At 33.7% G+C, this 27357-nt stretch overlaps 2 protein-coding genes across 3 annotated transcripts in view; both read left to right on the top strand.

Annotated features, from left to right (window-relative positions):
* LOC114326867 (ATP-dependent RNA helicase Ddx1) overlaps positions 1-13707 on the top strand; it is a 46640-nt gene extending 32933 nt beyond the window's left edge. The window contains exons 11-13 of the mRNA XM_050648846.1: positions 1413-1528; positions 1595-1702; positions 11178-13707. Of these exons, the coding sequence (XP_050504803.1) occupies positions 1413-1528; positions 1595-1702; positions 11178-11423 (470 nt within the window). The 3' untranslated portion in view covers positions 11424-13707. The remainder of the gene's footprint in view (positions 1-1412; positions 1529-1594; positions 1703-11177) is intronic.
* A 3592-nt stretch (positions 13708-17299) lies between these two features.
* On the top strand, positions 17300-27157 carry LOC114326869 (uncharacterized). Of its 2 annotated transcripts, none has more exons than XM_028275322.2 (4): positions 17300-17491; positions 17557-17951; positions 22160-22407; positions 26743-27157. In XM_028275322.2, exons 3-4 carry the CDS (start codon positions 22170-22172, stop codon positions 27102-27104), a joined length of 600 nt encoding a protein of 199 aa, XP_028131123.1. In that variant the 5' UTR covers positions 17300-17491; positions 17557-17951; positions 22160-22169; the 3' UTR covers positions 27105-27157. The 2 variants fall into 2 exon arrangements, with proteins under 2 accessions (XP_028131123.1, XP_050504808.1); XM_050648851.1 differs by lacking the exon at positions 17300-17491 and adding an exon at positions 20439-20475 and having other exon boundaries at positions 17820-17951.
* Positions 27158-27357: the final 200 nt, after the last annotated feature.

Raw genomic sequence — 27357 nt, forward strand, 5'->3', positions numbered from 1 at the left:
AAAAATTATCATATTTATTAACTGAATTAATAATTTAAGCGATGATACAAGTAATAGTTATCCAAGAACATTCAAAAGTCACCTCTAAGTTAATGGTGACAATGTCATTGTCAAGTAATGTTTATGTACGTATCCATACCAGTGAAAACTTTACTACATATAATTTGCCGTGTAAAAAAAGAAAAAGTAGAGATAGCCGTAAAATATTTGCACCTGTGCTCTTAAATAAATTTTTTACATATAAACAAAATAAAATCAAGCAATAAAATGTTTAACAACAAAAAAAGTCAATAATAATAACAATATACGCTATTAATTCCATTTTCGAAATTGCCACAATATATTTTATAATTTCATTTATTTCGTACCGTTTCGTACCTACACCACTGGTAAAATGGTGATTGTTTATGTTACTTTTAATTTTACATGTAAATTTTTCTCATTTTATAACTTAACCATGTAATTTTAATTATGTAATAAGGTACATTGAAGTGTTAATTTTCAAATTATTAAACCTTTAAGAGGCAATATCTAAGAATATAGGAGTATTTATTGAATATTCATCTACGCACACATAACAGAAATATTTATTTACCTGTAAAATGTAACTCCCACTTCTTTCCTTCTGCTGTCGCTTTTACAACCGTAAGCCGAACACATCACCACTGTAAAGAGTTAAAAAAAATTGCTAGTTTTCTCTCAGAAATGGTACAAAAATCGCTAATAAAACAAGTGGTGTCAAACCTCAATGAGAACCAACCGTATTAAAATAAAGCTTCACTTTCGTTCAAAGAACAGATGGCGCGTTAGATCTCCAGAGAGAAAAAAATTTTTCATCCTCTAAGATTTTCCCACAATTTTGGAATAATTTGAAAAAGTCTAGGGGAATTTTTCTAAGCAGAAATGGTTGGGGAAATTTTTTGGGGAAGGGGGGGAATTGTGGTGGGTTTTAATGGGTCATGGTAATTATGGTAAAGTGGTTAAATTTGCGAATAAACATAGAACTTATACTATATACTCTCATATAATCGAAGCCGATAGAACCTATGCATTAATTCCAGGGCCCTCTGTTGATAAGTAGTATAATTTTGGTTTACTGTTCACTACATTTGACTACTAATTTATTAAAATGCGACAAAAATTTAAATTTGGGAGATTTGAGCTGCAATTTGTGGGAATTTCACTTTCTAAGTGGGGGATTTATTAAATCACATCTGGCAACTCTGGAATCGGCTGATATAGGTGCATTACCTTGGAAGTGGGGACCGTCTCGTACTCGACGGTGTGCAGTGTTGCAATTTATAGGGTGTATATCTAATTTAAAACTAAACATTCTGTATTTGTTCATCCTTTATTCACTGGATATATTAGATTGTTACCAAATTTCACTAAAACTACATTTTCGTTTTCAGCAATCAATGTAACATTGCCAGATGAAAAATCCAACTATGTTCACAGAATTGGACGTGTAGGAAGAGCTGAAAGAATGGGTCTTGCCATAAGTTTAGTTAGTACAGTACCAGAAAAAGTACGTATTAGAAGATAGCATTTAAAAGTCTCTCGATTTGCTATGAACATTTTATGTATATTTTAGGTGTGGTACCACGGTGAATGGTGTTCATCGAGAGGAAAAAACTGCCGGAATACCAACTTAACCGATAACCATCCTAAGGGATGCTGTATATGGTACAATGAACCACAGGTATTGCTTTTTGGAAGTATATGACTATATGATTGGGTCTTTGGGCAGTTTATATCTTTTGTCATTTTAAGCAATGATATTATTTTCAGGAAAAATTTTTGATTTCAAACTTAGCAATTTTTGGAAGAAAGTAAAGGGGTTGTTTAATATTTATTGCGACATATTCAATGAAAAGGCAATCGACTACTACTTGAGCAATATTCTGAGTAAAATCATTTCTCAAATCCCTGTCTGTATCAGATCAGAGTAATGGTGGGAATATTTTCTGATTCTAGATTAATGACTCAATGTGTTGTATTTGTCATATTATTATCTTCTTGGTATTTTTGATACAATTATTTGTAAAAAGTGTCCACTATCTCAAGAATTTCTTCTCTATTTGTTATTTTGCATCTACAAACATGAGCCATTTTTGCCTAAGGACTTTTAAACTTTTATTCTATTTTATTGAATTTATACTTCTTTAGGCATGAGGGTGAATTTTTACATTCCCCGGCGCATGCGCACACCGACATTATGGTATTAGTCGCTACATCTGTATGTAGCGCAAATAAGGTGTGCGTGAATAGAATATATTATCAGTGTTTTTAGTAAATATATTTATTATAATTTTTGTCTCTTTGGATTTGTCTTCCTGTTGAATAAGATATTTTATAATAATAGTAAGTATATTTAAGTATTTTTGTATACTTCACTTGGTCTATTAAATTTGTCAGTATGTATGAGAAATCTTGTAACCTGTCAAAGCAAAGGGTGTATAGCTCAGTGGTAGAGCGTGTGACCGGAGATCGAGAGGTCCCGGTTCGAATCCGTGTGTTTTCTATTTTTTTTATTTTTGGTATTGTTTTAATAAAAATTTTTGTAAAGTAGTAAGTAAAAATTAGTTTAATCTTATATAGTAAAAGTATATTTGAAAGTATATTTATTTCGTTGAAATCATATACTAGAAGTATAACTTCTTACGTGCGTACAAAGTACACACACATTCTTTTTTTATATTGATGGCCCATTTTTTATTATAAAGACGCAAATACTCTACTCTACCAAGCTTACGATGTGTGCTTTGCCGTGATTATCGTGAACCTCAAAGATAGGTTACGTAAGAGGAGTAGGACTAAAACCTTTTCGCGTAGGTTTGAATACTATCTAGAAAGTAATGATCATACTCAACAGAATAAGCTATGATAGCCAGTTCTTCATCTACTCTAAGGGTAAGAACAGAACAAGTGGGTCGCGGTGGAGGTGGAGGTGTAGGTCGCGGTCGATGTCGATATCCATGTAAAACAAACACATTGTAGTGAATGGAAGAGAACAGAGCAGGTAAGTCGCGGTGGAGGTTTAGCGCGATGCCATCCAGGAGGTTTACATCGATGCTTTTGAAAATAAAATGAGTTTGTTTTACATGGATGTCTACTGCGCGGCCTACAAGGATGCTTCCCTGTGATTGATCCGTTCGAAGCTAAGTTGTCATTACCTGCGCTATCTGAGTTGATACTTTTTATATAATCCCTTTTTTGTATTCAGTTTATTTTTGAATTTCTAGAGTAATGAAATTCAGTAAATTTTTGAAATATGAAGGAGGATCTGATTATTTACAGCTGACATTTCATCAGTATCATCACTTGACTGACACAACATCGCAAAAGCACAGTTTTTTTGTCATTCAAATTTAATTAAACTACTTCACTTGCTAGTGGTTCTAGGTCGACTGACAGCGCAGGTGACCTCCTTGCTATGTGCTGTCGACATCGACCGCGACTTAACTAGTAGCATCCACCGCGACCTACACCTCCACCTCGACCCACTTGTTCGGTTCTTACCCTAACTGCGGCTTTTGAACCCTGCAAGAGTCTATAAACATAGTATATGCTATGTCAATAAACATAGGTGTGTAGTGTTCATAAGCTTTTCTTTCTTCGTTCTTAGTATGAATACAGGGTGAGTCATGAGGAACTGTACATACTCCTACCTCGTATAGAGGCTCCTATGGGGAATAACAAATGACCATTAAAAAGTGTCTGCTCCCCTTGTTTAATAATATACAGGGCGAGTTTCGCATTTTGACAGAAATTTGTATTCGTCATAATTTTTTAACGGTCAGATCGATGTGTCTCTTATTTTGTTATTTATTCAAACTAGAAAAAGATCAGGTCCGGCTTTAAAAAATTAGTTCGTTTGGGTCTTAGAAAATATTTCACCCTGTATACGCTTTTTGAAAACTCTAATATGAATTTTACAAATGAGACAAATAGGCAATTAAAATATCATATTTATTTTTTTCCCCACACGATTACTTATTTTTTTATTAAAAAATCAAATTTGTCAAAATCGGAATTTTAACCTAAAAATGAAAAAAAAAAGATGAAATCACGGTTTAACTCGCTTCAACGTTCCATTTCAATTTTTTTTTCTGAAATTTTTACAGCACATATCTCTTACCATTGTGAAGACTATGACAATTGTTGTAGACTTTCAGTCTTCCTCTCGTAAAAGTTATAAATTTTTAAAAATAAAAGGTGCAGCTTCGTGAATTGCAAAGTTAGATCGCAAAAATTAAGTGAAAAAATTTAAAATTTATCTATTTGATCACGTCTATGTTAAACTATAGAGTCCAAAGAGAAGTGTTATGGGGAGTTTTAGATCTAGACGTGTTATAGAAAAAAAAAATGGTGAAACTTTTAATTTTAAGAAAAACGTTGTTTAATTTTTTTATTTTTATGGTAAAATTGCGATTTTGACAAATTTGATTTTTTAATAAAAAATTAAGTAATCGTGTTGGGAAAAAAATAAATATGCCATTTTAATTGCCTATTTGTCTAATTTGTAAAATTCATATTAGAGTTTTCAAAAAGCGTATACAGGGTGAAATTTTTTCTAAGACCCAAACGAACTAATTTTTTAAAGCCGGACCTGATTTTTTTCTGGTTTGAATAAATCAGTTGATTGACCAAAATAAATCGATCTGACCGTTCAAAAATTATGACGAATATAAATTTCTGTCAAAATGCGAAACTCGCCCTGTATATTATTAAACAATGGGAGCAGACACTTTTTAATGCTCATTTGTTATTCCCCATACGAGGTAGGAGTATGTACAGTTCCTCATGACTCACCCTGTATATTGTCTGTAGTGGCTCTATTTGGTTTAAATCCATTTTGATAATCACCGATTATATTCTCGGAGTATTCTAACAATCAATTCGCTGGTACCTATGATTAATGTGATTCCTAATACATTTCCAGTGAAAATAATAACTCTTTGATAAGCGTTGGCGATGCAATTTGTTTTTATATGCGTGTCCGCGAAGATTATAACTCCCAAAATATTTATGACGAAAATATTTAGTCCATAATAGATGTCGACGAAAACAATTATTTCCCTTTCTGTTTCTGCCGACAAAAACAATTATTTCTAAGAACTTTTCAGTGATTATAATTTTCGTGGACCCACAAACAGAATGTTATGTTTTTTGCTGATTCTGCTCAAAAAATAAATTCTTTCGTTAACACTTTATTAGGGATTATAATTTTCACAATCATATAATCGAAAATAATATTTTTCGCGGCGTTCATTGAAAGTTCTATTCTTAACGGCATCTTTCGGAGTTATACTATATTCATCATTCTCTTTGCCTTATCCCTCTGCGGGGTCGGCTTCCCTAATTGCATTTCTCCACACAATTCTATCCTGGGTCATATCAATATTAATCCCCTTTACCAACATGTCCTGTCCAATCGTCTCCCCCCACGTCTTCTTTGGTCTTCCTCTCCTACTCCTTTCAGGAATCTGAACTTCAGCTACTCTTCGTATTAGATGATTAACGTCTCGACGTTGAACATGACCAAACCATCTCAACCTATGCTCTCTCATTTTGGCATCAATTGGTGCCACACCTAGACTTCCCCTAATATACTCATTTTTAATTTTATCTTTTCTTGTCACTCCACTCATCCATCTAAGCATTCTCATCTCCGCCACATGCATTCGTTGTTCCTCTTTCTTTTTCACTGCCCAACGTTCAGTTCCGTACATCATAGCCGGTCTTATGGCTGTTTTATAGAATTTTCCCTTCAACTTCATTGGAATTTTCCTGTCACACAGCATACCACTCGCTTCCTTCCACTTCATCCATCCAGCCCTAATTCTGCTGCATGCATCTCCATCTATTTCTCCATTACTCTGTAATACCGATCCCAGGTACTTAAAACTATTGCTTTTCACAATCATTTCACCATCCCAAGATACCATTTTATTTGTAGCAACTCCATCTTGAAATGAACATTCCAAATACTCTGTTTTTGTCCTACTAAGTTTTAAACCTTTTTCCTCCAGAGCTTGCCTCCACTGTTCCAGTTTTTGTTCTAAGTCTCTTTCACTATTTCCTACTAACACGACATCATCAGCATACATTAAGCACCATGGAATGTTACCCTGTAGTTTCGCTGTTATCTGGTCCAAAACTAATGAGAATAAATACGGACTAAGCACCGAGCCTTGGTGCAATCCTACTTTCACATGAAATTTATCAGTCTCTCCCACACCTGTCGTAACACTAGTCGTTACTCCGTCATACATATCCCTCTTAATCTTTACATATGCACCAGGGACTCCTTTCTTATTGAGTGCCCACCACAGAATCTCTCGAGGAACTCTATCATATGCTTTCTCAAGATCAATGAATACCATATGAGCATTTGTTTCTTTACTCCTGTATTTTTCCATCAACTGCCTTATAATGAAAATTGCGTCTGTTGTTGATCTGCCCTGCATAAAGCCAAATTGATTCTCGGATATGTCGGTCTCTTCACGTATCCGTCTATCAATTACTCTCTCCCATATTTTCATGGTGTGGCTAAGCAGTTTTATAGCCCTGTAGTTTGTACACTGCTGTATATCTCCCTTGTTTTTGTAGACAGGTACTAGTTTACTGCTTCTCCATTCGTCTGGCATTTGTCCAACTTCCATAATTCTATTAAATAAACCTGCTAGCCACCTTGTTCCTGTCTCTCCCAATGCTTTCCATACTTCCCCAGGAATATCATCTGGTCCTACCGCTTTTCCTTTCTTGATTTTTTTGAAGCGCTTGAGCCACTTCCTCGTTTGTTATTTTGGTGACCATTGCTGCTACTGTCTCCGTTGACTCCACAAGCTGTCTGTCAAATTCTTCATTTAATAAGCTGTCAAAGTACTTTCTCCATCTCTTTTTGACATCCTTTTCGTGAACTAGTATTTTATTATTTTCATCTCGGGTACATCTAATCTGATTAAAATCTTTTGCTTTCTTTGCTCTCTGTTTGGCTATTTTATATATCTTCGTTTCGCCTTCCCTGGTATCAAGTTGTTCATATAGGTTTGAATACGCTTCTGCTTTAGCTTTTTCTACTGCTACTTTGGCTTCCTTTTTCGCGACCATATAGTTTTGAAGATCTGTGTTGGATCTGGTTTCTTGCCACTTTTTATATAATTTTCTCTTCTCTTTTATTTTTCCTTGTACTTCGTTTGACCACCACCAAGTCTCTTTATCCTCAAATTTTTTTCCTGACGTTTTCCCCAGTATTTCAATAGCAGTCTCTCTAATACTACTGGCCATTTTTCTCCAAATTGTAGTAGGGCTTCCTTTCATGTTCCAACATATTTTCTCTACTATTCTTTCCCTGAATAGACCTTCTTTCTCATCTTTAGCATCCACCACTTGATTTTTTGTGGTCCTCTTCGATCTTTTGGTTTAGTTTCACTTTTTACTTCGATGTCCAGAACAAGCAGCTTATGTTGTTGGCTTACTGTCTCACTAACTATTACCTTGCAGTCCTTGCATTCACGTATGTCTTCTTTCCTTATCATGACATTTAGCAATATAACGACCCAATAATTCTGGTATTTCCTCTTATCTCATATCCTGTATATTGGCTGTATAAGGCCAATTGTCCATTCCTCCGGCATGTGCTCCTTGGTCCATAATATTAATTCTATTAGATAATGAATTCTTTCTTGAGTTCGGATCCTCCATATTTTAATAATTCTGCTCAAATTCCGTTCTACCCTGGCGCTTTATTGTTTTTTAGTTTCTTTATTATCTGAACCACTTCTTCATAACTCGAATTTTCAATGAGCTGCTCCCTCGTATAATATATTGTCTCGTTTCGTTCATTGTCTGCGTTTAAGTTTCCTTTGAAGTACCGGGTGTCTACTTATATTTTCCCCCATTTTAACTGCCTATAACTTCTAAACGGCTCAAGATAGAAATATGCGGTTTTCACTGAAATGTTTTGTTTTAGTAAAAGTTTTGTCTGAATGGATTGAATTTTTTATATCGCTTTCAAATACGAAAAAAAAATGGCGGATTTTTTAAAAAAACGTTGTTGACTTTTTTTTAATGGAACACCCAGTATATTTTTTTATAAATTGAAAGAATTGTCATTTACCTATCCAGCAATATAAAGTTTTTCAAAATCACGTGGATATCACATACCTAAATAACATAGCTAAGCAAAATGATATTATGTGAAGTGATTTCCACATTGCATCTCATTTTAAAAATTAATTGCTCAGTCATTTCACAACCGATTTTAAAATTTTTTATATCGCTGGATAGGTAAATGACCGTTTTTTCAAGTTACAAAAAAATATACTGGGTGTTTTAATAAAAAAAGTCAACAACGTTTTTTTTTCAAAAATCCGCCATTTTTTATTTAAAAACGATATAGAAAATAGACATTTACATAAAAACTTGAAAAAACGGTCATTTACCTAACCAGCGATATAAAATTTTTTAAAATCGGTTGTCAAATGACAGAAATTAATTTTTAAAATGAGAGATGCAATGTGAAAATCACATAACATAATATCAATTTGCTTAGTTATGTTATTTAGGTATGTGATATCCATGTTGCACCTCTCATTTTAAAAATTAATTACTCAGTGATTTGACAACCGATTTTGAAAAACTTTATATCGCTGGATAGGTGAATGACCTTTCTTTCAACTTACAAAAAAATATACTGGGTGTTCCATTAAAAAAAAGTCAACAACGTTTTTTTCAAAAATCCGCCATTTTTTTTCGTATTTGAAAGCGATATAAAAAAATTCAATCCATTCAGACAAAACTTTTACTAAAATAAAACATTTCAGCGAAAACCGCATATTTCTATCTTTAGCCGTTTAGAAGTTATAGGCAGTTAAAATGGGGAAAATATAAGTGGACACCCGGTATTATTTCCACCTCCTTACAATTTTTTGCTTCTCTGTTAGTAGTTCTCCGTCCTTGTATTTGCACATCGTGTCGCGTTGGGTCCTTACGGGACGGAAAGGGAGCCAACTCTCGAACTTAGGGTTTTTTATCATCATCATCATCATCTTGGTGCTACAGCCCTTAGAGAGCATCGACCTTCTCAAGCTTTCTACGCCATTCTGTTCTGTCCCTTGCTTGCATTTTCCAGTTGCCGACTCCGATCTTCTCGGCATCTTGTGTTACCCCGTCCATCCACCTCACCTTTAGTCTACCCCGTCTTCTCATTTCCACGGGTTGCGCTGTTAGAATCTTTTTTATCATGTTCGATTCAGGGGCTCGGGCTACATGTCCTGCCCACTGCAGGCGGTTTCCCTTAATTATAGTGATATCTTTTCCACCAAACGTATGCTTGTAGATATTCTGCAGTTCAAAGTTATATCTACGCCTCCATATTCCGTTCTCACAGACCGCTCCGAATATCTTACGTAGCACCTTTCTTTCAAAAATCGATAGAGCGGTTTCATCTGTTTTAGTTAGCGTCCATGCCTCTGATCCATATGTGAGAACGGGGACTATCAACGTTCTATACAGCCTTAAACGAGTTTTTTGAGACAGACGTTTGTTAGCTAAGTAATAACACCTGTTTGCAATTATTATTCGTATTTTTATTTCCCCTGATGTGTTATTATTGGGGTTAACCGATGTCCCTAGATATATGAACTCTTTGACCGCTTCGAAGTTTTGGTCATTGATGATTAGATCTGCGTCAACATTTCCAGCTCTTGTGTTTGTGTTAGTCGCCATGAATTTGGTTTTATCTCGATTTATATGTAACCCCATTCGTTCTGCTGCTGCTACCAGCTCGGTTAGGATTTCCGCAGTTCTCGCTCTGGTTCTTGTTATAATGTCAACGTCGTCTGCATATGCTAGAATTTGGACAGATCTATTGAATATTGTTCCCTGCCATCTATATTAGCGTCTCGTACGACCTTTTCTAATGCTACATTAAAAAGTTGACACGCCAGCGCATCTCCCTGCCTTAACCCCCTATGTATTTCAAATGGGGTTGACGAGTCGTTTTGAATTTTTACTGCTGATATCATCTTCGCCATTGTCACTTTTATGATACATATTGAGTTTTTTTGGAATTGCTAACTCATTCATAGCGTTGTAGAGACTTGGTCTTAAGATACTGTCATATGCAGCTTTAAAATCGACAAAAATATGGTACATATCTATGTTAAACTCTTGCGCTTTTTCCAGGATCTGTCGTAGTGTATAGATCTGGTTAATGGTTGAACGTCCACGCCTGAATCCTGCCTGATATTCTCCTAGAAACGTTTCGGTATAAAGCTTCAATCTCTCGTGCAAAATGTTTGACAATATCTTGTATGCTGTATTTAGGAGAGTTATTCCGCGGGCATTGTGTAGCGGGCATATTAAGCCTAAGCTCCATTCTTCAGGCATTTGCTCCTCAGACCAAATTTTACAAACCGGGCTTTTTATATCTTTCCTTATTTTGGACTTTGAAAGTAAGCGGTACGTGAGTATCGTTTCTTATTCGCAAGGTTACCCAAACAAACTCCATCAATCAACCTTCGCTTTGTTTGTTATTACAGAAACAACACCTTCTTTAACGACCTACTTATGCCTAAATTATATACATTTTTGGATACATATTACATTATACAGTAAGGGTTTTTTCCCTTACTGTACAATCGTCAATTTTGATCTAAATCACTATTTGCTTTTTTATCCTTTCATAGAATTTTCTGCTTTCGTGTCTGTTGTTATGGATTTCTTGTACTTGTTTTTTAAAGCCTCTTCTTTTTCTGCATATGCTAGTCGCTTGTATTCTCTTCTCGTTATAAATGTCCGTGATATTTCTGGTGTTTCTTTGAAGTTGTCGTATTTTACTGTATCTGATTAAAATCATTAAGAATCCTTATCGGATTCTTAATCATTGGCCGAGTTACTTATTTTAGTGTACTTTTATACCACTTATGTTGTCGTCCATTTAAGATATCTTTTATTAGGTTTGTTCGTAGTACGATCCAATCGATCAGCAACCGTTGCCAACCATCAGACGCATGCGCAGTTAACAGTTAGCGCTGCGCAGTTAACAGTTCGAGTTCGTAGACTACGAACGCGCTTGCGTCTGACGGTTGGCAACGGTTGCTGCTCGTTCTACGAACAAACCTATTATCTGTCTTTTTTGCGTCAGATTCTAATTGATTTGTTTTTAGTTCATTGGCGACATTGAAGAACATTTGAACATCACCATTCAGCAAATCGGACCTGACATGGAGGTACCACAAGATGAATTCGAGGGCAAAGTTATTTATGGAGAAAAACGAAGAAATATGGGCTCGCTGTATGAAAACCACACCGCGCAGATGGCGCCCATTGTCAGAGAACTGTCTAAGTTGGAAAGCAGTGCCCAAACACTGTATGTCCAGAGACATCTAACTAAGTTAACTAGAATTTGCTAAGGCTTAACAGATGATTAATTTGCTATTAAAGGAGTTCTAAAGAAAATAAGGAGAAATGGGCCATGTTAAACAAAAAGCAACCAACCCTCAATTTGTAAATTAAGAGAAAATTAACTTTTTATGTTTTTCTAAATATTTAATTTTCCGTCGTATTTTTTAAACGATAACTTCACTAATCAATAGTTTAATTTTAGAGCAATTTTATCATAGTAGTATCAAAATTATCCTAATAAATTTTTACAAAAAAAATAGCCATATTGAGGGTTGGTTTCTTTTTGCTGTTGAAAATATATCTAATAAAATGCAATCTGCAAAATCCAACCAACCCACAAAATCCATGAATAAAACCGAATAATTTCAGTCAACTCAGTAATACAATACAGTACAATTTCTACTATTAAACATAATATCAATACAAATAAAAAATATGCGATAATCAGTCAAAACAACAAACCATAATATTTAAAAAGTAAGATAAACATAGCCTTAATCCTAAAACTTACCATTTTCTGCAATTTCGCGAGCCGCTTTAATTATTTTAACAGTTCTTAATTTAAACATATTTTTCGCATTAAATATTCAAAGATTTCTTCATAATATAATAGATATAACACAACAAATATTTTAATATTTAAGCACTAACTACTATTGATCAGTACCTTCACGTAAAAACAAAAAGATGCAACATTCCAGGAACCGTAATCGGCATAACAATATCAACCCACTTGGCTGGTACTTTTCGACAGTGCAATGTAATAGAATGTTCAGTCACACAAACAATCCAAGTGGGTTGGTTGTCTTATGCGAAATCTTAAGTGAACTATTATTAAACAGAAATAATTTGGAGTAGTATTTTTCATGGTTTAATATTTAGAATGGCTTGGTTGCTTTTTACACAATATAGAATACACATTTTTAAATCGATATGTGACATTATCTTGTTTTCCTCAAAAATGTGGGTTGGTTGCTTTTTGCATAAAGGCCCAAATAATGTTCTTCATTTTGCAAACGTAATTAATAAACTAGTTAATTATACAGTAATCTCCACGCTACTAGATTCATAGGTAGATACCTAGTTGCTATACCCTATTCCACGAACATACGCCTCTTTTGGATTACTTCGACAACGAATATTTTACTGTGCAAAATAAGAAGAACGAAAGTGAATTGCAAATTACATTGTTGTTTATTGGAATAATTATTAGCGCCATTTACTTTCGTACTTCTTATGTTGCACAGTAAAATATTCGTTGTGGAAGTAATCCAAAACAGGCGTATGTTCGTGGAATGGCCCATATGCTTATAGGCTAATCCGGTCCGTTCTCAGATGTTAATTTCATCCCTGTCATGTGACTGTCGAGACACTATTCAAAATAACTTTATTCAAACACCAAGAATATTACAATACTTTAAAACTTTTACAACTTTAACAAAATGACGACTTTAAACGTCAAATACTGCTGATCTATTGTTTGTCAACTTTCTATATTAATATTCAGTTTCTATTGGGACCGTGCAAGTTCGGAAAAGCGACACCTGGTTTCATAGCTCCGTAACATTTTTAGCACTTTTAATTATATTGGCCAATTATATTAGTCCTGGTTACTGGATAATTGTCAAGGCCATAGCCCAAAAAAGAATAAGAAGAAAAGGTAAGGTTGAGGTTATGTTATTAAAAGGTAAATATTGTAGGTATGTAGTAAATAAAATTAATTATAATGCAGTACTACAAGCAAAATACAATTAATTAAATTCACTTTAATAATTGCATATCATATCAATATTGTGGAGCAAAATTATAACCCAACATTTGCGAAATCCCATTTTCTTCAGTGACAGAAATATACGTCAATTTGACAATATAAATTATTTAAGAAATATGTTAGTTGCAAGATTTCTCCGTTACTCTCCCACGAACGTTTCTCGTATCGCCTCCAAGTACTTGCACACAGCGAATACATTTTCTGGCGTTCTAAACGTCACTAGACATAAAAATAAACATTGCAACAAGTGAAGGGTCCAGGACTGTAATAGCTCGATGTTCCTATGTATCTAGTAGGGTGGCGGTTACTGTATATTAAAGTATTTATCTCTATTTAAATTTTTATCTAGAGTTTGATACACATAAATACCAAGAGCAAATCAACAAACATTTTTTGTTGTATTCATCTAAAATATTTCCAAACTAAATTAAAATGTGTGTTTTTTAAATGTATTGTATAACTTGTAACAATTAATAATTCAGTTTTATTTATATATTTCTTAAATATACCGCTAGAAATAACGTATAGTTCTTTTCATTTTTTTCCTAAAGCCCGCTTTAAGGCTTGGACATACCTGTTATGCAGCCTTTCTACTCCTTTAGCCAGATTAACAGAAAATGTGCTCATCGGCAGAGTATTTTAACTAATTATGGGATCAGAAATAAGCATCTCCAGAAAACTTAGAAATGGTCTGTCACAAGGCTCGGTACTCGTACCACTGCTTTTTAGCATTTACATCGCAGACTTTTCGGCATCAAAATCAACAAAGTTTGGCTATGCCGATGATTGGGCTTTATTAATACAAACAAAATCCTTAGAAGAAGCTGGAAATATTCTAGAAGTTGTGACAAGTTACTTTTAAAAATGGAGACTGTCCCCAACGCTTCTAAAACCGAAGGACCTGCTTCCAACTAAACAACAATTTGGCGCCAAGACCATTTAACGTTCAATTAGATAATACATGATTCAATCACGTTAAATATTCAAAATACCTAGGCGTGACTATGGACCTAGAATACCTAGCAGTTAAGCTTTAGAGAACAAAGAAAGACTAAGTTTTCAATCTGATAGCACATAGAACAATATTTAAAATATTATCTTACATCTTATCAGATTGAAAACAATGGAAATCTTCTCTGGCTACACCATCCGAGGCTTCTAAAAATGCAAGCCATACGGATGCTGAGACTAAAGAAAGATGAGGGAATTTTACAATTTATAATTCACATCCCATCTGCTCAGCGCGGTAAATTTCCAACGAGAATGTGGTTCCCTTCGTACTCCAAATAGAGTAAATATATAAATTAAAAATGAATAACCATTTTCAATTTCGTTGCAACCCGAAACTGCAGCCGTATCATATTCTAGTTCAATCGGAGAGTACAGCAAGTATCTCTACTGAGCCCCTCATCAGGAGACACATAATATGCTCTTCTCTATGACTGAACCAAGATAAACTTCCGCCTGCAGTTGCAGTCACGGTCACGGATTGCAACGAGCGAAATGGCAGGGATACCCTAGCGACATCTGCTAGAAAAAAGACTGAGTTTTCAATCTAATAGCACATAGGAAAATATTTAAAATATGATCTTACATCCTACCAGATTGAAAACAATGGAAACCTCTGGTTACAACATCCAAGGCTTCTAAAACTGCGAGCCATACGGATGCTGAGATTAAGAAAGGTTAGTTAATTTTATAATGACAGCACATTTACATAAGTATAGTTGTCGAGAAATTAAAAACCAGAAATGGCATCATTCAGAAGTTCTGCGGCACAACATTGGGGCATCGGCATCCACAGTCAGGTCTTCAGGCGTAGCTCTCGTTTATTCTGTAGCCGAATATGGCGCACCAATATGGACCAACAGTGCTCACGTTAAAAATATTGATGTCCAGCCAGCTAAGTAATACCACGAGAATCATCGCTGGAGTAATCAAATCCACACCAACCCATTCGCTACCAGTGCTGAGTGACATTCCACCACCACAACTTAGCCGACTCGATCTTCAGCCAATATCGTGATATTGACTACGACGGAAGAACCATCTTCCTCGATTCCTTATGACTCATAATTATTAATGTCGTTTGTGCTACCTACATAAAAACTCAGATTGTCAAGTATGTTTTAAATATATTTTATTTTTAGTTTTTTCTGTTTATTTTGCAATAACTTTTTTATTTGTAAACATTTTTGAATTTAGAAAATCTCATTTTAAAGAGGAAGTATTTTCAAGAAAGTCGTCTGTTGAACGTTTTCATCTACAATGCGTAGTTTTTTCACAATATTGAAATGAATGAAAAAAGTAGCTTTTTTGCTTAAGGGCCAAACCAGACGGGCCACTCTGCAGCGCTACTCTGTGGCGCCACAAAGTGGCTGAAACAGGCGATTTTCTAGCGCCGGCTACTACGTTGCGAAGTGGATCGTTTGGAAGGGTGCGGCGTTTAATGTAATGAGTGAGAAAAAAAAGTAAGCTTGTTCAAATTATTAAAAACTTGCCGGCTAATAATCTTTCAAAAAGGTGTGTTCATCAAAATCAGTCAAAAGTGTTTGTAATGTCCATAGTTTTAAATATTTTATAAAATTTCAACGCTTTTGAAAAAATACCAATAAACTCCATAAATGGAATTAAGAAGAACCAGACAAACCAGCTATATCACAGAAAGAAGCACATAAAAAATCAACCAGTACATTTGGTATCCTACAGGCGTAAAATAGTTTGATACAACCTGACAACTGAGTGAAAGTGATAAACATGTTAGCTTGCAACCCCCTTTTAACTGATATCTTATCGTTTAGTTTTCAACAACAAACAATAAAACCTTTTTTGACCTAGGATGGGACCCCACTATTTAACATAAATAAACAAACAAGATTGTAAGTATTTGTTTTGTTCAGTTCAAACGCATCCAATGTATAATAAAATGTAAATACAGTCGACTCGCGTTAATTCAAACCTGCGATAATTCGAATCTCTCTATAATTCAAAGTTATCACGAGTTCCCTACAAAATCTCTTTATATTTCGAACTAAATCAATATATTTTTATACACTTGGTAAGTCGAACGAAAAATATTGCTATATAACAAAACGACGCATTAATTCGAACTCATCGGTGTCCAACACTCGAAAATTCAAAGTTGCAGAGTGTGTGTGTGTTTGTGTTTTATTGGCACTGGTTTTAGCAACAAAAAAGTTGCAGACAGAAAGAGGCATTGTAGTAAGTACAGTTTTCCATTCAGAACCATTAGTTGACATCAGCGGTGTGAGTTTTTCTGACTTTGCTCAAGTGGATGAAGATGTTGCTGTCTCAGATTCACTAACCGATGGCGAAATTTTATCTGCGACAGATACGAATGAAAAAAGTAACGATGAAGATGAGTACGATGCATCAGAACCTTTGGCAGAGGTGTCAGTTAAGGAAGCAAGATCCTCATTCGATACCTTACAAACCTTCTGACTACAAAACGAAAGTGATGAAAAAGCATTTCAGGCACTTTTTTCTCTTAAAAAAAATTACTGAGCAGTCTGAGCAGCAGCAATGTGATTTGAAGCAAACCAGTATAATACAGTTCTTTCCAAAGATTGATTAATTCACATTAGGAATACAAAGAAGTATGTATGTACACGAATGTACCTCTAAACTTTTGTCAACGTTATAGAATATGTAGCAGTTAATAAATAATCAACACTTAATAATTCGAAGTTTTATTTATTTTCTCTCACAAATTTCGAACCATTTGATATTTCAAACACTCAATTATTCGTAATATTTTAAGAGTTCCTAGAGTTTCGAATTAACGAGAGTCGACTGTATAAATAGAGAAAACATTGCTTATGGGATTTATTCTTTTCGATAGGGCTACCTTCTTTAAAATCAGAAACAAATAATTCAAAGATGACGTCCCACGCTTTTCCTTTTAATGCCCTATAAATATGCCCTGGGGTTCTTGTAGCACATATATCCGGTATGTTTAGCACTTCAATCAAAAACTGTTCCGAATCGAAATTCATTTTAGGTGCTCACCCTATAAATTCTCGTAAACATCTGCGCAGCTACAAAAGTGGTCCGTCTGAATGGCGTTTGCCACTAGTGGACGCCACTAGTAGTGAGGCTCGGCGACTGTGGCTGGCCACAGTCGCTCGTCTGGGGTGCGACGTCCACTTCACATAAAAATCCACGGTAAATCATCGGAAGCTGCTTTGTGGATCCACAGAGTAGCGCAGCAGAGTGGCCCGTCTGATTTTGGCCTAAAGTTAATAAAAACCACAATGCAGTCAAAATTTCGATACCCACGGGATGGTACTGCTTATCTATTGAGATATTCCAGTTAAAAAATAGCGACCACTAATTTTTTTTATTTTTAGATGCTTCGTTTCCTGGGCTCAAATGTATACTAATAATAATTAAATAATAAACTTCCATAATTTTTTGATGAGCCACCCGTGCCAGATTCTGTTTTAAAACTTCGCTTATAAGATAAAATCTATACTTGCATAAAGTCTACCTTTAAGTAGCGCGCCAAGTTCCGTGTTGTAAAGTTCATTAATCATTATCGCCACATGGCAAAATGCAAGTTCAATGCCGAAGTAGTTTAAAAAAAGCACATATTATAAAACTCTCTAAAAATAGTTCCAAAATAAATATATGATTCTATTAGTGTTCAAAGAAAAAATTATAACTACCTATTGCATTTATTGGATAAGGTGCTTTTGTGGAGTGTCGTGTAATTTAGTCAAACAGGAAAACAGTGTAAAAAGAGGTAAGTGTAAGTTTTATGTATTATTTTAAATTGATAAATTTTCTCATTTTTTCTTGACAATTATTTCTAATGTCGAATAAATAATGCCCTAACTGTGTGTGTGTGTGTGTGAGAGAGAGAATATGGCTTGGAAACAGGTCAGTTAACCAGATAGTATTTGTTTTCTTACCGTGATCTATGAGTCTTGTTGTATTTATACCTGTTTCATTAAATTGTGAATATTTATTTCTTTCAAGTAGTTAATTAGTAAATTAATTATTTCATGGAAACTTAGTAAATACTCATATACTAATTGGAAAATACATACACTTGTGTTTGTTTTAGTCTGTAATACAGTCGGAAAAATTAAAGAATACCCATGAACGAACATATAAAACACGCTGTATTTTCCTGTCGCCGCCGTGTCAAAAAGAAAATTGCCAGGGCAAGTACATGTAATGATAATTATTACATGTACTTGCGCTGGCCAATTTTTTGTGTGACACGGTGACAGGAAAATACAGCGTGTTTTATATATTCGTTCATGGGTATTCTTTCATTTTTCCTACTGTATATATTTTTTATTTAGCTTATACGCCTCGACAACTAATAGGGCAGTCAATGAGGGTCTTTGGCTCCGAATTCCATCCTACTACATCGATTTACTTGATATTTTCACAGTAAGTAGGGAATAGCTCAAGAAACAAAGTCTACCCTATGCTAATGTGCGCTTTTATCTTGGGGGTGGTTCCCACCACTTCTCGGGGGTGAAAAATGTTTTGGTTAAAATAGCCACGGAAGAGGCTAGAGAACCTAATTTTAAATAAAAACTGTTCTATAATTTTTTTTTTGAAAACTCAATACTTTTTGAGGTATTCATGGTTGAATATTGGCCATTTTCATTGAAAAATGACACCTTTTCGGACGGATTTTTGCGAATACCTTAAAAACTATGCATCTAACAAAAAAAATATTTCTGTAGGTTATAAAAAAACAAAGAGATTCGATATGGTAGGTAAGAAGAGTTTGTTTTTTTTGCTGCATGCTCAAATCGGTGTATTCAACTTGAAATAACAGAGAAACTGACGATTTTAGGTGTATAATGATACTAATTAATAACTTTTGTAGTACTTGAAAAGACCTTTAAAATGATCAATACTTAAATGTCGATTATATTCAAACTAAGCGAGATATTCTGCAAAAAAGTTGATGACTAATGTATTTTAAGAAGAAATGAGAAGTATGTTTAACCCCTCATCCATCAGAATTTAAATACATCATTTTCCTTCTACAATACTTTTTATTATAGTGTTATTTCTATGTTCAAAAAGTTGGACTGGATTAAAATGAATGGTTTTTGAAAAAAAAATAAGATAAAATTATAGAGCGCATTTTTAAATTTTCTTAAAAATCTTCCTTTTCCTCAATGTAACTCGAAAAATATAAGATATACGAAAAAAAGATACCACACAAAAATGTAGGACTTTTTCAGATAAAAACTTCCTTTTTTTCATTGCTGTATCTCTTATCATTTTCAAGTTACATGGAGAATAAGGAAGATTTTTAAGACAATTTAAAAATGCTCTCTATAATTTGATCTTTTTTTCCAAAACCATTCATTTTAAACCCGTCCAACTTTTTGAACATAAAAATAACACTATAATAAAAGGTATTGTGGGACGAAAACGATGCATTTACATTTTAGTGGATGGGGGTTAAAATTACTTCTCATTTTTTCTTAAAATACATTAGTTATCAATTTTGTTTGCAGCATATCTCGCTTAGTTTTAATGTAATGGATCTTTAATATAGCGCATTTTAAAGGTCTTTTCAAACACTACAAAAGGTATTAGTAGCATTATACACCTAAAATCGACCGTTTCTCTGTTATTTCAAGTTGAATACACCAATTTGAAAATGAACCAAAAAACAAACTATTTTCATCTATCATATCTCTTTTTGTATTATAACTAGAAGATTTATGAAGGCAAGTGTCTCTTTGTTTTTTATAACCTACAAAAATGTTTAATATAGTTTTTTTCATGAGATGCATAGTTTTTAAGGTATTCGCAAAAAACCGTTCGAAAAGGTATTATTATGTTTCAATGAAAATGGCCAATTTTCAACCACAAATATCTCAAAAAGTATTGAGTTTTCAAAAAAAAATTATAGAACAGTTTTTGCTTAGAATTAGGTTCTCTAGCGAATTCCGTGGTAATTTTAACCAAAAATGTTTCCACCCCTAAGAAGGGGTGGGAACCACCCCCAAGATAAAAGCACACATCCGCATAGGGTAGACTTTGAATTAGGAGATAAGTAGAGGCTAGGCCCAAAATGTCATTAAAATCCATGCAGTATGATAGAATTCGGAGGTAATATCCTATTCTTGCTCCCATTGACTGGCGTACATTGGCATGGTACAGTTGAAAGCAGATTATAGTGTAATATGTAGTGTGTGTTAAGTAAATGTCTTGTTACTTAGTAAAGTCAATTTCACTGTATTTACAGAAACGCTAATTTTATCAAAGTGTCTGCGATCCCTCAGGTGAGTACCTCATCTAATGAATAACCAAAAAATAAAAACCTTATCTTGTAAAAGGTATATTTAAAATCCCTAAAAAGGGTAATATCACAACAAAACGTTTTCGTAATCAATATTCCATCATCAGTGTTATCACAGGTTTACATGCTTTACGCCACCAAATTATACGGGTAAATGCCCTTGAGTTGTTTTAGACAGCTAAGGTTAAATTATATTGTCAGATTTTTAAAGGATGTTAAAAATATTTCCAGGTTAACCCCTGGCATCACATGACACCAACCATATTGGTTGGAAAATTTGAAGGTAGGACCTTACATGGCAGAGTAAACTCTGCCATGTAAGGTTTATTTTATTTAATATGCTCTACAGGCCTTGTAGGCCTAGGACTTTACAATTACAACTTTACAAAATTTTACATAATACAAATGATAGTATATACATATACTAATGTCTTATATATGATTTTATTTAATGTCTATATAAAAATTGCTGCAGTTATGGTTCTCCACTGTATCCTATTTTTCGCCTTCTCTGTCCAGTCTGTAATTTCCATCGATCCTACATCTTCCTGAAACTTTTCTTGCCATCTTTTTCTTGGTCTACCTCGTCTCCTTGTCCCAACTGGTCTTCTTAGCAGTACCTTATTTGGCATTCTTACTCTATCCATTATTTGTGCCTTTGTGTATCTTGTTATACTTGCTTCGTTGTAAAGCATCCTTAATTCTTGATTGGTTCTTCTCTGCCAACCATCTTCTGTATTTCCCCCCCGAAAAGAGCTCTCAGTTCCTACCGTTCCCATCTCTCTATCATTTCTTCTTCTGTTTTTTTTTAGCACCCATGTCTCACATCCGTAGGTGACTGTTGCTCTTCTGAGCAACAACACGAGCCATGTAATGTCCTACCTTCAAATTTTCCAACCAATATAGTTGATGTCATGTGATGCCGGGGGTTAATCTGGAAATATTTTTAACATCCTTTAAAAATCTGACAATATAATGTAACCTAACTTTTTAAAACAACTCAAGGGTATTTACCCGTATATTTTGGTGGCATAAAGCATGTAAGCCTGTGATAACACTGATGATGGAATATTGATTCCGAAAACGTTTTGTTGTGATATTACGCGTTTTAAGGATTTTAAATATACCTTTTACAAGATAAGGTTTTTATTTTTTGTGATTTATGGTATACAGCCAGTTACAGGAATTTTTCCATGTGATATTTTTAATGAATAAACCTCTTTTACTCCTTATCATATATGAAAAGTATAAAAACTAGAAAACTGGAATATTTGGGTCACATTACCAGAGGAGAAAAATATGAGTTGCTGAGAATTATTATGCAAGGAAGGATCCAAGGAAGAAGAGGCATAGGAAGAAGACGCATCTCCTGGCTGAGGAACCTTAGAGAATGGTTTAACTGTAGTTCATTACAACTATTCAGAGCAGCAGCCAACAAAGTGACCATAGCCATTATGATATCCAACCTCCGATAGGAGAGGGAACTTTAAGAAGAAGACTCCTTATCACTTCGGAGTTAACAATTTGCACTGTGATATTGGTTTGTCTCTTGCTGTATTTGATAAAAAGAATGTATTTTTGTTAATAAGAAGTCGAGTATTCAATCTTTTGATTAACCAAATTAGGAATATCTGTACAATATCTAATATTTTAATATTCTATTTTAGAGTTACCTAAATGGGGGATAATTTCGTAGAAACTGTAATAGAACTTCACAGATCGAAGTCTTGGAAAGAGATTTTAAACCTAAATACACATTCTGATAACCAAAATGCGTTGAAATTATTATGGGTGTGGCCTGAAATCAAAAACATAAGATATATCAAAAATTTAGTAAAAGATCTCGGATATAAAGGAATAATATCTTTAGGTTGTGGATGTGGTCTTCTAGAATGGATTATAAGCGAAGCTACAGGTAATTTTTACAATGAACTATTTAATGGAAGTCTTCTTCTTCAGCCTGTTTGCATCCACTCCTGGAGAAAGATCTCCCCATGAGTTCTCCACTCTTCTGTGTTTTGTGCTATTTCTCCAGTTTTTCCCCACTTTTGTTTGATGTCGTCTAGCCATCGTTTTTGTGGTCTTCCTCTATTACGACTGTGTTCGCGCAATGTACAAGATTTCTCGTCCATCTGCCGTTGTTTTGCCGTGCCACGTGTCCTACCCAGTTCCATTTCATTTGCGCAATTCTCCCAATTACATCTTCCACCTTCGTCCTGCTTCACACGTCCTTGTTTCGTATATGTTCTCTCAGAGATACTACCAATATAGCTCGTTCGATGGCCCTCTGTGTTGTTCTTAATCTAATGGCTGACAACTCTGTAAGTGGTACGCTTTTCATTTCATAAGTCATAACTGGTAGAATACAACTCTTGAATACCCTTTTCTTTAGATTTATTGGAATCTTTTTGTTTTTTAACACATCACTGTTGTTTATTAGGTGTGGATAATCCAAGGGTATCTCCATTTTCAACCTCACGATCCTCTTTAGCGATTTTTTGACGCTGTGACGATAAAGTGACACCTATAAACATTATTTAATATATAAACTTTTTTCTCGTATTCGATTATTTCATATCTTTTTATAACATCACCTCTTTTTATATTTTATTTTAAGTTTGCAAAACAATAATATACAGGGTGTCCCGGAAAATAGTACGTTCCTTAAAGGCATAGGTAGAGCAGGGCACCATGTAAAACAAAAAACTCTTATAAAATTTTTTCTAAATGGTACCGTTTGACCAAAAAATTAAAATACATTTTGGTATGCAAATTAAAATCTGGCAACTCTGTGAGGTACGAAAATTTAAACGTAGACAGTCCCATGTTTAGTAAACAGATAGTTTGGAAGAATTCTGTTTAGTGTCACAATACCTAAAATGTTTTCGAATCGTGAGTTCATTACCTATTATGTTATGTTGATTATTTATGGCAGCTCACTAGAGACATACTATAATTTCTTTCAAAATGTTTTGCCGGTATTTCTCGTCGTGTGAATGTATGTATTCGTGAAAGTGAGTTACTTATACTTTGAACATTTATTGGGTATAATAATTATTTTCAAGTAAGTACAACTTTTATACGCCCGGTTTCCGAAAGGATGATCATCTCAAAAATTATATGTAATCGACGATTAACAATAGATTAAATGCGTCAGAAACGTCAAACAAACTAGTTTTAACAACAGTCGATCACCTGACAAAAGATTAATCGTTAGTTAACAGCCGATCATGAGTGTTTTGAGTCTGCTAAAGGTCGATTAACCAGTTTCGCTTGTCAAACGGCGGTAAAAATGGACTGTTACCTAATCTGCGACTATCCGTCGATTAACGGGCTGTTAAGAGTTTTTTTAGTTTTTTAATTACTGCAATTAACAAATTCCGGGAAAAAATTGTCAAATAACACATATGTAAATGATATAAATCATATTATTCAATAAAAATAAGATTTTTTTATGGAAGAAATAATTTAAAATATTTATTTAACTTGCAGAACATGGATATCTCGGACATTTTTTATATTTGATTATATAATTTATATTTATTTTCTTTTAACAATGTAAGGTAACAAGGATGCTAGACTCGTGGAGCTATTTTTTGAGAGGCCAGAGCTCTAAAAAGCAGAACATAATGATTATAGCGATGTAAATAAGAGGGAAATCGTGTGAGAAATTATATCAGCTAACTTTGAAGACAATAAAACAGCCGGTAAATAAATTAAAAATAAATATAAAAAGTAAATATATAGACCAAAAATAAAAATAAGATTATAAAATATTATAGATCATAAATAAACTGTTTTATATCTCCAACTTTCGTCACAATACCTAGCCTCATTTTTAAAATGCTCTCGTTCAATTCTTGCTCCAAACAAAAGTGACAGTACGTAAGAGAGAATGCACCTTTAGAATCTAAAGATACAAGTTTGGATTTAGAGGTTAATATAATTGAAATTTTGAAGGATAACAGCCAATTGTGACAGTATTGCTACCAAATCGTATGTCAGATCATCGATTACATGATCTATGATCATGCAATTTTACAATAATTGGCGTTTGAGAAACCCATCACAGGTTAACAGTTGATCAAATCTGACAGCCGATTAGATGATCGGAGATTTGAATAACGTTTCGGAAACCGGCTGGTGTATTTAATTTCCACTTTAAGCTATGTTAAAGCTCTCAGCATTCAACACATTTAAGGCTTACTAAATACATAATACTAGTTCAGTTAAAAGATGTGTTTTTATGTTAAAAGATGTATAATTCGTTTAAAATTATGCAATAAGTATTTCAATAGATTAAAAAATAATAATTATAGTAAACAAATAACAAAAAAAAAAACAAATAATAGTAAATACATAAGTAGGTACTATTAGGTTGGATTATTTTAATTTCCACTTTAAGCTATGTTAAAGCTCTCAGCATTCAACACATTTAAGGCTTACTAAATACATAATACTAGTTCAGTTAAAAGATGTGTTTTTATGTTAAAAGATGTATAATTCGTTTAAAATTATGCAATAAGTATTTCAATACATTAAAAAATAATAATTATAGTAAACAAATAACAAAAAAAAAACAAATAATAGTAAATACATAAGTAGGTACTATTAGGTTGGATTATTTTAAATATATGTAGGTACTGTAACAAATCACAAACGAGTTCCTATTATCTGTTATTATTCCGTAGTGCGTACGATGTTGCCAGGCTATTTAAATTTCTAAACATTAAAATACATGTATGTGGAAAACAATGTAATCTTTTTTTTTGGAAACAGTTAGCTTTAGAAAAAAATGTTACTGGACTTTTTTACCTTTTTGTTCTAAATTGTGTATTCTATCCATACCTTAAAGGAACGCACAATTTTCCGGGACACCCTGTATATTTTTTAATATAAATGCACAATCAATTTACCTGCCAAAGCAGCTACTTGTTCTTGTACCTTGGATTACTCAATAAGAAGTGCATTTCCTTCTGCTTCCTGTTGCGTAAATTTTAAAATAGAGTAGGTATATCATTTCACGAACATGTACACTCAGCATCCGATTTAGTACGGTACTTACGTTATTCATTTTAATAAAAAATTATTTCACCTCTTAGTGTCTTATAGAAAATTCAACAAACAAGTATTTCACGAATTACGAAGTTATCTGACAACGCATGCAAACCCTCTAAAATTGTGTCTAATGTTAACTAAATACTAAATGTATATTTACGCCTCCCTTACTATCATATGCTATCATAGAACTGAGTATTTGCTCGTCGATATCTGACCATGGAAGTTTCAGCTATCCGTGTCGATATAATATACAGTGAGCACGTAAAGGTTGGAATAAATTCATTTTCTCGAGAATGAACAATTTTGGAAAAAAATCCCGAAACAGGGCAATTTTTATTTTAAAATTACGACTTTTTGGCATACATATCATACTTGTGACGTCATCCATCTGGGCGTGATGACGTCATCGATGATTTTTTTAAATGGGAATAGGGGTCGTGTGATAGCTCATTTGAAAGGTAATTTAATTCTCTATTCAGTAATATAAACATTTACATAATTATTTATACAGGGTGTCCAAGAAAACATTTTTTTTAATTTAATTTATTGACATAAAAAGAAGAATGCATGTAATTTATTTAATCCAAAATACATTTTACTGCTCTCAGAAAACAGAAAAAAATGTTTATTTGAAAAATATTCAATACTTTTCGCTTAAACTAAATGTTCAAACCGTCCAGAGGAAGGTGGGTGGCGGCTTTGATATTGAATTTAAGCAAAAAACAATATTTATTTGTCAAATAAACATTATTTCCTGTTTTCTGATAGCAGTAAAATGTATTGTGAGTTAAATAAATTACACACATTCTTCTTTTTGTCAATAAATTTAATTCAAAAAAATTTTTTTTGGACACTCTGTATAAATGGATATGTTAATGTTTACATTACTGAATAGAGAATTAAATTACCTTTCAAATGGGCTATCACACGACCCCTATTCTCATTTAAAAATTTTTACAAAAATTTAAAAAATTTCATCACGCCCAGATGGGTGACGTCACTAGTATTATACATATGCCAAAAAGTCGTAATTTAAAAATAAAAATTGACCTGTTTTGGGATTTTTTCCAAAATCGTCCATTCTCGAGAAAATGAATGTATTACAACCTTTACGTGCTCACTGTATACTCTTAACTGTATTATTTCATATTTTTCACATGCCTTGAATAACCAATTTTAAAATTTGCAGGTTTGCCAGTGTTGGGATACGAAATAAACCCAGAATGGTGGGAGAGTAAATATTCCAATTACAAATTTATTAATCTACACTACGTAGACAGCATTTCCGAAAAAACGTTAGATTCAAACTACGCATTATTGTTCTGTTACTTTAATGACAGAGAGGCATTCCAAAAATATGTAGAGAACTACAGGGGCAATTTGATTTTCATAATCGGACCTGGAGATGAGACGTGCAGACATACAGACCCTGAGCCCTTTAGCGCTGACTTTGGAAGTTCTGAATGGAAATTGTACTGCTTCCAAGAGGTTAAGAGTAGTGGAGATTATATAGCGGCGTATGTTAGAGAAGAACGAAGTTTATTTATGTGATTCCAATTGTTTTAAACATAGTAAAAAGGAGATGTAATATATCAATAGTAAAACATGTGACTTTCAATCTCATCAAAATGGCAACAGGAATCACATAGGAGGGGGGGGTTACGGTTTGAAAATTTTGAAATCTTCGATTTAAATGAAAGTATATAACTTCAAGAATACTGTCGGAAAATATCACACATGTCACATGTCTGTCAGGAGTATTTTATAAAATTTTCCTGTCACAGTGATAGTTGTCATACTCCCC

The sequence above is a fragment of the Diabrotica virgifera genome, chromosome 4, assembly GCF_917563875.1.
Source record: "Diabrotica virgifera virgifera chromosome 4, PGI_DIABVI_V3a".
Taxonomy (NCBI): domain Eukaryota; kingdom Metazoa; phylum Arthropoda; class Insecta; order Coleoptera; family Chrysomelidae; genus Diabrotica; species Diabrotica virgifera.